Below are 15,964 nucleotides of genomic sequence, written 5' to 3'. Positions count from 1 at the left end.
GTAGATCTTTTGGAGCCAAACAACAATACTACACACTTAAATGTCGTAAGGACGGAAAGAGAGAGAGAAATAGAAACTCTTATAAAGTAGAAACTTCGATGCAGTTTCAATTCTTGGGAGAAATTATTTAACTTTATTCACACTACTGCGTGACCGAAGTGTATACTATTTACCAAAAATTAATTTTTAAAAGAATATTAATGAAATATTTCTCCTGATTTAAATAAAATTTCGTCCGTTAATTTCAATCTTAAGAATAAATTGCTTAATGGCATTAACAAAAATATCTGTGCATTTACTTAACATATCTTCACCAAATACATTTCCTTTATACGTTTGCATTTTATACTTCCAACGCACGCGAAATTCTTTCCTGCCAATCTTGAGCTAAAGAGCAATTATCTGTAACCAACATTTGAAAATTCATTACTTCTCAAAAATTGCAACGAGATATATAATCATACTCTCATACTAGCATCTACCCTCCATACTTATTTATCTTTCATTTACAAAATACTCCCCTCTCTCACTCTCATTATATATATATATATATATATATATATATATACAGGGTGGGGCATAAATACTGTTACAAAATAAAACAGATTTATCCCGACAAAAATTTAACAACCCACTATTACAAAATATGCTTTGCAAATGCCCAAGGAACAATATGGTGTAACTTTTATTCAAAATGTTTACCTCATGCCTTCACAACACTACGAAGTCTTTTTGGGAAGTCATCTATAGCAGCACGCACAACATCTAAGGGTATTTTATCCCAGTACTTGGTCAATTTTTGCTTTAGAGCTTCAATATTTTGGCAAGGAGTAGAGCAGGTTTCATTCTCCAGAATTGACCACAAAGAATAATCAAGAGCGTTAAGATCAAGTGATGAGGGAGGCCATTCTTCTTTGCTGATCCAGGACGGACAGTTGTCTCTACACCAGTGTTGTGTTAATCGAGACGTGTGGCTCGTTGCCCCATCTTGTTGGAAAGTCCAAACTTCATCACCGTACACCGAATTGCACCATGATATCAACGCGCCTTCCAGAATGTCCTCGATGTACCGTTCTTTGTTTATCTTGATTCTTTGAGGGACAAAATCAAGTGGAGTTTTCCCTCTTTCAGAAATGGCTGCCCAGACCATCACTGATGCCGGTTTTTGGGTTCTGAAAACCTTTCCTGCATTACCAGGTATTGCCTCAATACTTTTAGCAAGGATTCGGTCATTTTGATGATTGTGAGACTGTTGAACTGAGAATAACTTTTTATCACTAAAAATGATGTTACGGAGCGTGCCATCTTTAATACGGTTCAACAAGAGTCTGCTTCTGCTGAGTCTCTTTTCAATTGTGGGCGTGGAGAGAAGCTGTCTCTTTTGGAGTTTATAGGGTGACAACTTTAGGTCACTTTTGCATATCCTCCGTATTGTCCTTGGCGATGTTTGTGCTTCCTTTGCCCTTCTCCTCATGGATCTTCTTGGATTTCGTCTGATTTTTTCCCTAACATTTTTGATGAGTTTAGGTGTTCTGGAGGTGCGAGGACAGCCTGATCTTTGTCTATCTTTGATCGAAGAAGTTTCCTGGTAACGATCAATCGTCCTTTTTATCAACATTCTGTTAATTTTGAGGTTTTTCCCTAACATGAATATTTCAGGTGGACACATGCCCTTCTCATGTTGCTCTATGATGAATTTTCTCTTCCATTCAACAGACATTGCAATAAAATTTTAATATGTAGTTTCTGAAATACAAGGAAACATATAATAAACTATCATTTAACTCAAATAAATCATTAGAATTCTTTGAATATTATTATGAAAAATAGTTTTGAACTTTTGTAACAGTATTTATGCCCCACCCTGTATATATACAATATAAGTAAGCCAGAGAAAGCGTGTTAAACTAATACTAACAATAAATTAACTATTGCTACCGTCCATGGCAGCTCATATATCATGTCTCTAAATAACTCCGAACTCGAGATTGCAAAGAGATATTGAAGTGCAACTTACTGATATAGAGTTACACAAACTTAAAAGAATGAGACGCTAATATATAACACTTTGTTAGAAACAGAATAAATAATTTTTCAACATCTATTTTTTTGTATATTACTTGGCTCAACATTTTGTCCAAAAGAGTGATATTTCACGTTTGTTAAAACATTTTGGCTTCGCTTTTTTTTAAACACAAAGCCCGATATTTTAATGGATGAGTGAAGTCCCTCTCTTACCTACACATACTAGTATTATTTTAGGAGTACAGCATCTGGCACCTACTCAACCCCCTGTAAGCTAGAAGGTATACACTTAAACTCTTTTATGTTGATTAAATAGTAAGGGATGACAAATAAGCAAAATCATAGGCGTTGAAATAAGTCACTACCACCAGTTTACTGATTATCATAGGTTATAATTTTTGCGTTTAATGAAACAGAAAGGAAAAAGAATCGGTGAAAAGATTTCGGCGACGCTGACTGTAGTTGGAAATGAAAGGTTTGACCGTCATTCTCTCACTCAGCTACAGTTTCTTCGTCCAAAAAAAAGTGAAGTAAATTTCTACCATGTATATATTCATTCTTCATACATTCCGGTTGGTTTGAACGTGAATAGGTTAATTGATGTTGTATTTCACTTACGGAGAACACCCTCCCCTTTCAGAAAATGTGTATTGTCAGCACATTTCATTCATTAGAGAGGCATTTTGAGACATTAGTGTATCAAGCTGATTGTGTCTTTTCTGTCAAAGCTACACCCGAATTAACACATAAAGCGCGACGGGTCACGATCGAGGCCGTCAGGCATAGGTTGACAGGCCACTATCGTGGCCCAGATAGATGCATTTAATTTATGGGCGTTTGTTGAAATGTCTGTCAAGAGATAGTTCAACTAATGACTTTTGAGATGATGCAAAACTTACCACCATTATATACCAATAAGATATGAAGAACTATTTTTGTTTTTTATATGTGCATGGTAGTCTCGTTTTCATAAAATGTGCTCAGCAGTCCATGATATATAAGTTCAAATCCCAGCGCTTTATAGGTGAATGAAACTAGATAAAAACTATGGATTTTGCTAACAGAAATCGGGAAGCAAATTATTTGCTGATGTATGCTGATATCCGCAGGCAAAATACAACAGCAAGTAAGGTATTTATGTTCAAATCTGCCCGAATGCATTTAGAATGAATGTGTATATCAACGATTTAGTTCTTGCTGATTTATGTACACGTGTTAATTTATTACGAAGTAAATTTGTTCGGCGAGAATGTTATTCAGTAGTGACGTGTTGCAGTACAGGACTACAGCTATCAGCAGTTTTGTTAAATTTGGAGCTTAATATTCAATGTATTAATCAAAATAGAGCAACTGCATCCCCACCCACGGAAAAATGAACAATGAATCTCTCTCTCTTCAACATCATACTACAAAGCCTTAATGTCAGATTTGAAGTGTTTATTTTAAATTGGCTACATTTATAACAAAAATAATATAATAGAAGCTTCGGGAACATATAAATATAACCCTCGTATTACCTGTCAAACTAAATCTCGGTCTATTGTCAGCATCGCTGACTTTCACTTCCTTTTAAATAACCAATATGTTCAAAGCACAAGTATCGAGAAAAATAACGGAAATTAATCATCGAATTTCCAGAGCAGTGTGAAGAGTGAACCGAGATACTTTTAATGCTGTCCAAACAAATAATTGCTGCTGAGTGAGGGTAAGTTCATGAAGTCATCCTAATTTTGTTAGAAGTATAAGCAACAAAAGGAATCTTTATTTTATATAGTAAAGAGGGATGTTGAATTAGGCATTGAAATTAGATTATTAACTTCTTGCTATTCTTCAACTAAACCTAATTTATTGTGATATTTATTCACATGTATGCGAATACATGTACACAAATATAAATGGTGTGTGTATACTGTAGGAGCAGAAAAATTAACAACTTACAAACATGTGTAAGTATAGGGATTATTGAGCGCTGAGTACGGTACGTTTCACACTTCAAGAGTAAAAATACGACTAAGAATATCTAAGAGAGGTCCATTCTTGTCCGCCTAAATATAGGGCTTTGTGTTCACATGAAAAGCTAAAATCAGCTTAGTTTTCAAAATATGTGTGTATAAATTTATCATTAATTTATCAAGTCACAAGTCTACCTTTTTCCCCCAGTTCCCCGTTTTGTCACGCTAGAGAAATGCGGAAACGGAAAACAGTGGCTGTATTAAGAAAGCGAGAGACGGATTAGGGTGGTGGGGAGAGAAATAACCAACAGTCAGCCAGCAAGACAAGCTGTTATTTTAGCTCTGCTTTCAAGAGCAATAGATTAGTAGAATCGTCAGAGCGTCAATCAAAATACTCCGTGGTATATGGTACGACCCTTTGCGTTCTAAGTTCAAATCGTGTCAAGGTCAACATTTATCTTTCGTCCAGTCGATAAAATAAGATACCAATCAAGTACTGAGGTCGATAATATTTTGTGTCTGCTTTAGCAACACTGACAAATTAGCAGAGCCATTAGAGCGTTCAGCAGAATGCTTCACGGTAATTATTCCAACTCTGAGTTCAAATCCCGCAAAGATCAACTTTGCTTTTCATCTTTAAGGGGTGGATAATAGAAAGTATCAATTTACCAATAAGCCCGATGTCATCGATTAAATTACTCCCTTCAAATTGCTGGTTTTTGCTTATTTTAGAAACAGTTTTTTTTTATAAAGGCGGTGGGTTGGAAAAATAGTTCAAAACAGTATTTGTTTCGGCTTTTTATATTTTGAGTTCAAATCCCTCCGTGGTCAACGTTGTCTTTTATTCTTACAGAATAAGGTAGCACTCAGTTACTCGAATCGATGTAAGCAAATAGCTCCTTACCTCAGCGTCTCGGTTGCAAGCCGGTGGATTCGTTTGCTCGTCGGACAAAATGCTTAGTGGCATTACATCCAGTTCTTTACGTTCGATTAATTTTCACCCTTAAAATTTCTGAACTTGTGTCAAAATTTGAACCCTTATTTCAAAAAGAGGTAATGAACTAGTAGAATCGTTAGCTCGTCGGACAAAATGGTTTGTGGTATTTATTCCGGCTTATTACATTCTGAGTTCAAATACTGCCAGTTCGACTTTGTCTTTCATCGCTTCGAGGTCGATAAAATGAGTACTGTTCAGACGTTGGGGTCGATGGAATCGACCAGATCCTTCACAAAATTTTGAGATCTTGTGCCTATAGTAGAAAGAACTATTATTACATCTTTATTGCTTCCTAATCCTGACATTTACTCCAGCCTTCTTGTTGTTGGCACTCCGTCGCTTACGACGTCGAGGGTTCCAGTTGATCCAATCAACAGAAATGCCTGCTCGTGAAATTAACGTGCAAGTGGCTGAGCACTCCACAGACACGTGCACCTTTAACGTAGTTCTCGGGGATATTCAGCGTGACACAGTGTGACAAGGCTGACCCTTTGAATTACAGGCACAACAGAAACAGGAAGTAAGAGTGAAAGAAAGTTGTGGTGGAAGAGTATAGCAGGGTTCGCCACCATCCCCTGCCGGAGCCTCGTGGAGCTTTAGGTGTTTTCGCTCAATACAATTCCCGGTCTGGGAATCGAAACCGCGATCCTATGACCGCGAGTCCGCTGCCCTAACCACTGGGCCATTGCGCCTCCACTTCCAGCCTTCTTATATTGCATAAATCTGAACAGAATTATAATAGTTGTGTATAAGCTACTGAGAGAATATTTTAATGGCAATACTGTTAAAGCTTATTAAAAGTGGTTTTCTTTAAAGTACGTTTTGTTAAATATCTAATTTGACGAAAAATTTGCTTGAAATGTATTTTAAAAGGCGGCTCCAAATATAAAGTTTCTTAGTATATGTGAATGAATTTTTATTGGCCCCGCTGCGCTATACTGAGAGCAAGTATCATGTTTTGATGTAACTAAGAGAAATAAAACAACCCAAAAAATCTTAATTCATTAAGTAAATATTTTTAATATTTCATCGTTTACCTTTTGCCTGTTTTATTCATTGGATTGCGACTATGCTGGGGCGCTGCCTTTGGGGGATTATTCGAACAAATCGACCCCAGTACATATTTTCTTAAAACCTGATGCTTATTCATTCTGCCGCTTTTGTCGAGCTGCTAAGTTACGGGGACGCAAACCAGTACTGGCTGTCAAACTGTGGTGGGGAATGACAAGCACACAAGTATATGCATACACAGATAAAGATAGATAGATAGATAGATAGATACGACTGGAATCTTTCAATTTCCATCAACCTAATTCACTCACGAGGCTTTGGTCGGTTAGGAGCTATAATAGAAGGCACATGCTGAAGGTGTCACGCAGTAGGACTGAACCTGGCTCCTCTATTTTATTCACTAATTGAAATCCTAATGCTTGTTGCTGTTCTTGCTTAACCCCAAGTTGGCACTGATTAAGCAGACCTATGATTAAAGATATTTCAGCTTAAGCCATCCATTCATTCTATCCTCCTTGTCATATTGTACTCTGGAAATGTATAGTTCGTTTTCTAAGAAGTCATGGTATGATTTCACGGAAGTTTGGCTTTGATTTCTAACGGAGTAAAGGACTGTGCGAAAGTCTCCTTGTCTGTTTTAGTCAATGCAAATTTCAAACAATTGTGATTTAATTATTTTCCCATGTTATTTATTTCATGAATGTTTACTAGAAAATTGATGAAGATTATGCTTTGCAGACCGAGACATCAAATTACTTTCTCAGTTGTATATCTTGCTTGAAAAGCATATCTGCTGCTTTTGCACGCATCATTGCATTTTCGCAGGCACTCCCTCTTCAGTTATTCGTGTTTAAGCAACGGTTTAAAGCAGCGATCCCCAACCGACGAGGCCGTGTATCATTTGGTTCCGAGCCACATACAAATAATGCAACTTAAAATTTAATTTCTATTTTATCGACAATCGCTGTCTGAAGGGTGTTTTTGCATTATATTTGTATTACATATATAATAATCAAATTAAATATTACGCACTTTGTGTTATATGTGTAATCTCCAATCTGCGGGAAAAAGTTGTCTTGCGAGAAATCGGTCTATGGTGGAAAAACAGTTGGAGATCTTTGATTTAAAGCAATTCGATTTTGTTTTCGTTAGGCAATAGGTTATATCTATTACTTGGCAGAATTTTATTCAGCCAGTTGTAATAAAGTTTAACAGTATTAGAAACGTTTATTTGGAGAAGACATTCATTGACATCATCAAGCAGCAATATTCTTTGTGGCATAAAGGTTTTTCCCTAAATGATTGTTTCGTTTTATACGATGGCAAAATCTAGAAGTGACTCTCAAACTACATAACACTATTGTCTTCAGTTTTTGGGACATATCGCTATCCCTTCTATAAAAGTGTCTTTGTCATAAAAAGATGATAGAGAGAGCGAGAGATACTAAATTGTACGACTACGAGTTTTCATTATAAATGTTACACAAAAATGTCATTAAAAAATTCCTTAACTGACTATAATTTTATAATAAAACTGTGATAGAAGAGAGTGAAATACTTGCAGTTCTGTGGCCGAAATAAACACTAAATGATATTGCTATTTAAATTGCAAGACTTTCAGATGTAAGACTCAGTTGTGACTTTGCTGTGGTAACAGCACTGCATTTACTTTCCCACACGAGCATTTCAATTATTCCACTGAACGGAAATGTAAAGGCCACTATAGCAAACATATCCAAAATTAGCGCCTCTACGGCTCATGTAACACCAGGGTAAAGGAAAATTTAGATCTTGGTATTAAGGTGTATGTAAATATATGGGGTGGGGGTGGAGGGAGTTCCACCCGATGTGGAACATCCTCATTGGGAGTGGGGAGGAGGTGGCTGTCCTCCGGGGCACGGAGGCGGAGGACAGAGGATGGAGAGGAGGAGCACTGGACCTCATTGTGCAGGCGGAGGAGAGGCAGTTGGGGAGTTTGGCAGAAGCGGTGGTGTTGGGAGAGATTGTGTAGAGAGTGTGGGTGGCGGGCAGAATCCCACAATGTTTTTAATGTGGTCAAAAGGGCCACATTAGAGCTCACTGCCTTCTGCAGAGTAAAACGACAGAAGAAGCGGTGGTGGGAGGAGAAAAAGTAGGAAGTACAGATAGAGGGAAGGAACAAGGAGGATGAATGAACAGTGACAGAGGATAAAAGGAAAAAGAGAAAGAAGAGTCAGTGTGATGTGGGACCCCAGACCAACTCCATCCCACCCAAGACCACCCAGATCCACCCTCTCCTCCATGCAGACACCAAACCCACCCACCCCCTCTCCCCACAGAAAAAAGAAAGAACAGACACTACAAAATTTACAAGACTCCACCCCCGGTGCAAAAGGTTTCGTGTATATGGAGGCGAGAGTGTTGTCACTCAGCGATGGGGAAAACGGTAAACGAAAGACTAGATCAAAGACTAAAGAGGCCTCAGGACTCAGAGGTTGTGAATGGTTTTACTCAGTGTGGGGTGAGTAACACACTTTTCATATTCTCATTTCTCAGTTACCGTTCATGTATCATTATTTTAATTTTAATGTATTTCATGATCATTTTCATGTGTATGCATGCGCCCTTTTTTTTAAGCCTAGCCAGGCGCATGGACCCGGTTTCCCGGTTTCAATGGCGTATGCGTTCCCCAGCTAGTCAGGACGCCAGTCCATCGCAACGTTACTCATTTTTGCCAGCTGAGTGGACTGGAGCAACGTGAAATGAAGTGTTTTGCTCAAAAACACAACGCGTCGCCCGGTCCAGGAATCGAAACCCCAATTTTACAATCATGATGCCGACACCCTAACCACGTATAGTGCCATATTTTTGTTTTAATTGTTATATGACCCTACACGCATCGTAGTGTCCCCGTCTATGTAATGCCTTTATGGCAATTTAAAAGAAATAAAGAAGCTTGCTTCCCAACCACATGATTCCGGGTTCAGTCCCACTGCATGGCACCACCTTAGGCAGGTGTCCTTTACCATCGCCTCGGGCCGACCAAAACCTTGTGAGTGGATTTAGTAGGCGGAAACTGGAAGAAGCCCGTCGTATATGTGTGTGTGTGTGTGTGTGTGTGTGTGTCTGTGTTTGTCCCCCACCATCGCTTGACGACCGATGTTAGTGTGTTTACGTCCCCGTAACCTAGCTGTTCGGCAAAAGAGACCGCTTACAAAGAATAAGTCCTGGGGTCGATTTGTTCGACTCAAGGTGGTACTCCGCAGTCAAATGACTGAAACGGGTAAAAGAACAAAAGGAGGAGATATATTTATGGTTTTATGTAGAATCCCACATGTATGCAGAAACACATGAATTCCGAAGACAACTTGACCTTCTCTCTAATTAAAATTATGTACAATTTGTTAAACACAAGATGCTCACATTTCCAGTAGCATCGTGCAATGTCCTGTACATATACATATTAGAAGGCAAAAAGATTATGTAGCAGATTTCACTTCATTGTAATTCTTGTAGGAGTTAAGTATACTTTAACAATTTTATTCATTTCAAGCACATTGGATCCAAACTACAGTGGAAAAAGCTAGCCACTGGATTTGGTTAAAAAGAGACGATGAGCGATGGCTAGAAGAATATTGAGCTATATTTAATAACCAGTTGATCTAGCAAGCGGAGCCTTTTATCAATGAGCGGGGCAGGTGCGCATTGATGCAGTCAAAAGGTAGGCCCCGAAGCAGCGCGCATTCTCTCCTGTTGACCCCATACACTTGCTGTCTCTTTGTTTACGGTGCCTAATTCCACGCAGCTCATAATAGATGACATACAAAAAGTATGTTTCTTTTGTACTTAAAGTACATTTATTTCTTTAAATGGGGAGGACCTGCAGAATGTTACCATTAACGCGATAATATTGGCTTCAAATTTTGGCACAAGACCAGCAAGTTCGGGGGAGGGGGCAAGTCGATTACTTCGATTCCAGGGACGAAAAGTAAAGTCGATCTCTGCGGAATTTGAATTCAGAACGTATTAACAGCCGAAATGCTGCTAGGCATTTTGTCCGGCGTACTCACGATCCTTATCTCTTTACTGCTCACAAGGGGCTACACACAGAGGGGACAAACAAGGATAGACAAACGGATTAAGTCGATTATATCGACCCCAGTGCGTAACTGGTACTTATTTAATCGACCCGGAAGGGATGAAAGGCAAAGTCGACCTCGGCGGAATTTGAACTCAGAACGTAGCGGCAGACGAAATACCGCTAAGCATTTCGCCCAGCGTGCTAACGTTTCTGCCAGCTCGCTATCTTCATTAACGTAATGATATTAATCCCAATAATTTCTATAATCTAACGAATGCTTACTTTCACTTTTGCGATGGTTTAATTTCTTTGAAGATGCACTTATGGATCTTTTTTAAAACGGGGGCCACATTTTTCATTAATGTTTTACGTAGTGTTTTTGGTACGGAAAGACTTTCAAACTTCGTATACTTATCTATTTTGTGTTATAGAACAGAAAAATATTTTTGTATTCGAATTTATTTCATGTAAAAAATTGTCTTATTTCGATAATTTCAACCAATCACTGACAAGTATTCAGTTATTTACATTTACTCCTTTGGCTCATTAAGCGATGTAAACCGTATTTAATCTCTATACCTTCGTTTTATTTGCTTTTTTCATTTTAAATTTGCTTTATTTGCTTTTTTCATTTTAAATTTGCTTTAACCCTAAAAACATCAACACTGCACATGCTATTCTCCTCTGAAAGCCTGAGGTCCTTTGCTTTAATAAGAATATTCTAAAAATATTTTAAATAATGTTTCTAATTTAAGACTACTTGAAAGTATTTATATCTTATCAGAATATTCAACGACTGAGGTTCCATGCGATCTTCTAATTCCTGCCTCTTAGCACCAGTCATGTGATACTTTTAGTTAGTGGTGAAACGAATATGTGACTCTAGAGCTTAACTAATTACTACAATAAGTCTTTCAAAAACTTCACTGGTGGGTGGCGGGTACTTTTAACTCAAAATTGTTGATTATTTTGAGTTTTCCTGACAAGATTACTCGTAAATCAGAGAACAGACACCTAAGCTATTATCAGTTTAACTTCTTTAAGCTTTCACTACAATAAGATCTATAATATCGTAGCAAAATATCTGCCTGTCATTTTCTTCTACATTTTTAGTGTAAATTCTTTATCAAAAACATTCATAATTAATACAGAATTTAATTAACTGTTGACATAATTAGAACAATCTAATAAAGTTGCGTTGTAAGCTATAATAGTTGTTTTGGGTTTTTTCTTAAACTTCTTTATATTATTTTAGAATGTTTTTTTTTCTTTAAATCTAATGTAAGTTTGGTAACTTTTCGTGCATGCATTAACCTCCCTCAAAAACTCCTTCCGTTTTCCGCGGTTTCAAATGACTTGTGTAATAATATCTACAAGGTTTTGATCCATTTCTCAGGGACATCTATTATTATTATTGTGGGAATAATTATGCGCAAAAATTCACACGTTTACCAACACGTATACATTATATGTGGATGTGGGTGACAAACAGATAGAGAATACCAGTATTTTTACAATATAAAGAAACAACCCATAAACATATTTTTGTTAGCTAAGATAAAGACCTGTGCCATAATATTCGCAGACCAACCCAGTCAGGTAAAGTTGATAGACTTTATGTTCAGTTTGAAATTCTGCAGATCATTCTGAAGGATTGTAGTTTCATGGAGAAATTGTGAAGTTCGAGTTTCGGGGTGGCATACAGCGTTTTTCTCTTTATTATTTAGTCATGGAAGTGAAGGGTATTCCTTCGACTCCTTCCTTTTCAGATTCTGACATTGGTTAGAGGAAGAGCAGAAATTATCGTCAAACAAGGGACTTAGTCCGAATACATGCAACAGGGTGAATTCTGAACAAGATACCCACGAACAAATTATAGTCTTAAAGAAGAGAAAACAGGTTGGATGATCACACTACGGACGCCGTTGATGATTGCTCTGCTTAATCAAGGTTGTTTTGAGGCTTAAACAAGAACAATTCGGGACATTTCTGGTTCATTGACCTGCATTAACGAAAGTGTATTCTAACCGAAAGGTGTCAATAACCCAGAAAAACCACGTCTTACATAATCTCAGGAAGGACTACATTTAATTGTGCACCTTTCTTTATTCCGTAAGTAAAAGTTGTGTTCTGGGAAAGTAGCCATTTAATATTTTGGTGGTATTCAGCTAAAAGTACAGAAGCCATTTTAGATAGAAAAAATATTGTGAACCAGCTGATTAGTTGTGACTTGTTAAATAACAGTTGCCCACCGGCCGGATGGCTTTTTTGTGTATACCATCCCCTAATGCATGTGTGAGGGTACGTGTGTATTTTTGGCAGCTTCATCATTCCATATTACTAAGCATTATTATAGCGTGCATAGTGGATATGTGTTAGAGATGATCAAGTATAAAGTATTTAATGGATCGTTGGAATGTACTTTTCGCAATGATTAAGTTTTGACTCAAAAAATACATTAAAATTTGTAAGAGCACATAGATACACGCACAGGCATATATGTATAAATGTGAGGGAGGGAGAAAGAGGTCGAAAGATTTCTATGTGTAGTATGTGTATAATGTAATATATATACATTTGTGTGTGTGTGTATGTGTGTATATATATAGTTGTGTGTGTGTATATATATATAGTTCTGTGTGTGTATATATATAGTTGTGTGTGTATATATATAGTTCTGTGTGTGTGTATATATATAGTTCTGTGTGTGTAATGTATGTGTATGATGCAGTATATAAGTACATCCATATACGTGTTTATATGCGCGTGTTTGTGTGTTAGCGTGCGTTTATGTAGTGTATCTGTGTTTGTGTGCTAGAGATTCTTGGACGCAATTTAAGAGAAGTTTTTAAAATTCTATACCATTAATGTTCTAGCAATACCAAAACAATTTTAATTGACAGTATATATGCATTACATAAATGAAACTTAAACCACAATTTTCATTCATATCATTGCGACAGAAAATAGATTTCAAAATTCATTAAGGTGATGCTCTAATTACCACTGCTGCATTGGTTTAAAGAAAGCGCAAAATATAAATTTAAAAAAGCAGCTTACGCCTAAATACTTTACATCAGTTTTTGTTATTTCGAATGAACATTTATTCTTCAAACAGCAATCTCGTCATTGACAAGTTCTTGAAACGGGAGACTGGAATATCAAATTATTTACTTAGATATCAAACCAGTTTTCTAGAACACCAACTGAGACATACAGAATTTTAGGGAAAAGTCCAACGAGTTATGCAATGAAACGAAGTATCAATTTAGACGGAAATACTGAGTATTCCTGGCATGGAATTGGGAAGACTATAGCTTTAATGAGTACTCAATACGTGGTAGATATTCATTTGTTAGCGTAAGGTCCTATTTAGTGCTCAGTTCTTTTCAGCAGACCCAGTGATAATGGCTTGACTTACGTCAATATGAGCAAATAACTTATGGGGATTCTGTATACATGTACAGAATACATTTGGTAAGTGAATGTAACCGGAGCTACATATTATAGCTAGTGTGTGCTTATATGTATATTTAATCAACATATTTGACTACTTTGAGTAGTGAGTTTTTCCACTAGTAAATGCCTTGTAGTTTTTCTTAATTTTGCTTTAAAATGATAACCTCAAGTAAACGTCTGTGTGTGTGTATGCGCGCTCGTGTGTTTCACTCAAGACTAGTAGAAGACACTCGCCTAAGATTCTACACAGCGTTGCCAAATTCGAAACTACGTGATTGTGGAGCGAAATTTTTAACCTCACAACCATGTTCCTGCATTGAAAGTTATATTATATTAATTTCCAGAGTACAACATATTGGATTTTTGCCAATGAAAGAAATACATATTTTACTATTCCAATTATAGATCTCGATTAGGTTATCTTTAAATGTCATCTATTTTCAGTATCGATATTTTAATCAATAATAATGTAACGCATTCGTTTTTAGCGACTTTAACTCTTCACCTGAACAAAATGGTCTTTTGCCTTGAAAAAGAATTCATATTTTAATGTGTCTGTTACGACAGAAATTTCTTTGCAGTTATTTACATGCCTCTAGTTTGTTTCCCATATTTCTGCCTTCAGTTTTCGTATCAATTATTGCTTCAGAAAACTATATTTCTATTAATCACGTAGGAAAGGTTATATATAATTCATACTTGGACTTCGTTTTTTTTTTTTTATATACTCTCTTCACCTCGATGCAATAAAATATATAAATGGTCGCATAAATTTTAGATATTACTTTGGAGTTACTTTTCTAGAACTGTCTGCAACAATTCTCGGTAAACTAATTTTACCAAATTTCAGACTGACGACCGATACATCACGTAATCAATCAATGAGTCTGCAACCAATGAACCAAAAATTGTTTTGCCCATTCAAACCGATAATCGAACATACACCCGAGCACGAGAAGCGATTCACCATAAGGTATCAATAAATACACATACACGCAAGTACAAACACGGCTCGTTTCTCAGGGCAGATAGATAGCTTGAGTGGGACAAGAGATTAACAGATTGAATGATAGACAGAAAGTAACACGGTTGGATTTGCAATCAGATGGCTTGACTATGAATTGGACTGATACTTATTTTATAGGAAAAATAGATTGATAGATGTGTCTAAACGTATGTTTGCATTCAAGTCTGTGCATCCATGTGTGTGTGTGCGTATTTGCTGTATGTATGTATTTATGTCTGATCGGTGAACTCAGCAGAGCCAACGGCCATCTAACAGGTGGAAGTGAGAGACTATTAGTCAGTTTAGACATCTCTGTAAGAGAAATTCCGAAATAGCACCCATCTCATTGTGAAGCTGGAGATCTTGCTTTTGCTTGTTTCTGCATTGGCTGAGCGAAATTGTGCAAGCTGTTATTGACTCTGAATTTCATCATGGGCATTGCTGACAGTCAGTGTCTTTAATATGTAGGCTAATTTGTCAGTGATTCTCATACCCGTTAACGATTTGACAGCCACCATGTGTATGCATGCATGTGTGTATGTATATATCGTGTGCTCGCGCGAATGTATGCATTTATTCTTCCTCTCTATATATGCATGTGTGTACCAGTATTTTTATGTTTCTAATTATTGATGACCTTAATGACATGTAAGTCCACCTTCACTTCCAGGCTAAAGAAAAAAACCCTCCCTATAGTTACCAGTATCCCTATTACAATCGCTATAACTATTATCTTCGCTAAAACCACATCTGTCTTCTCCACTAACAACTTACAGCCATAAACACCTATTCTCATTACCACCATTAACATGGCACCCAACTACATTATCTACAGCGACACCTCCACTATCATCATCATCATCATTGCTATCATCGCCATGAATATCAGCACCACAAATTTCTGTCACCACCATCGTCGTCATCATCATGCCTATTAAGTGTTAACATTCTCAAAGTCGCTGCTGCCACCATTATCATAACCATTACTATCAACACCACCATTACCACTTTCATCATTACCACCATTAACTTTATCATCATTATTATCGCTACCACTACCATCATCATCAACATCTTACCACTCTTTTGCACTTTAACACCACCACCGTTTACACCACCATCACCTCTACATACAATCACTACGGAAACCAGCATTTCACCACATAATACGTTGCAGCAATCGTCTGTCTATATATTTACCCATTTACCTGCAGTCTGTCTACCCTTCTCTCTCTCTTTCTCCCTCTCTCTCTATCTATCTATATGTCTATCTATCTATCTAACTAACTATACATACATACATATCGTTACTATTATGTTAAACTGTCGCATGTTCGAATTTGGCCAAATGCGGTTTTTTTTTCCCCCAACATTTATTTTTGCTTCCAGTAGCCGGTTCTGTTGGTCAAACTGTCGTATTTCCAGCTGCTCCAGATGCCAAGATATCAAAAATT

The 15,964-nt window shown here is 37.1% G+C and overlaps 1 protein-coding gene across 1 annotated transcript; it reads right to left on the bottom strand.

The window, feature by feature from the left end:
- Positions 1–703: 703 nt before the first annotated feature.
- LOC149136899 (uncharacterized) lies at positions 704–1,720 on the bottom strand. Its single transcript, XM_089338050.1, has one exon. The coding sequence runs from the start codon at positions 1,718–1,720 to the stop codon at positions 704–706; it is 1,017 nt and encodes a 338-aa protein (XP_089194176.1).
- Positions 1,721–15,964: the final 14,244 nt, after the last annotated feature.

This window comes from Octopus bimaculoides, chromosome 2 (assembly GCF_046866305.1).
Source record: "Octopus bimaculoides isolate indiv1 chromosome 2, ASM4686630v1, whole genome shotgun sequence".
In the NCBI taxonomy this organism is placed as follows: domain Eukaryota; kingdom Metazoa; phylum Mollusca; class Cephalopoda; order Octopoda; family Octopodidae; genus Octopus; species Octopus bimaculoides.
Note: the sequence above shows the minus strand (reverse complement) of the source record. Positions and strands in the feature narration are given on the sequence as shown.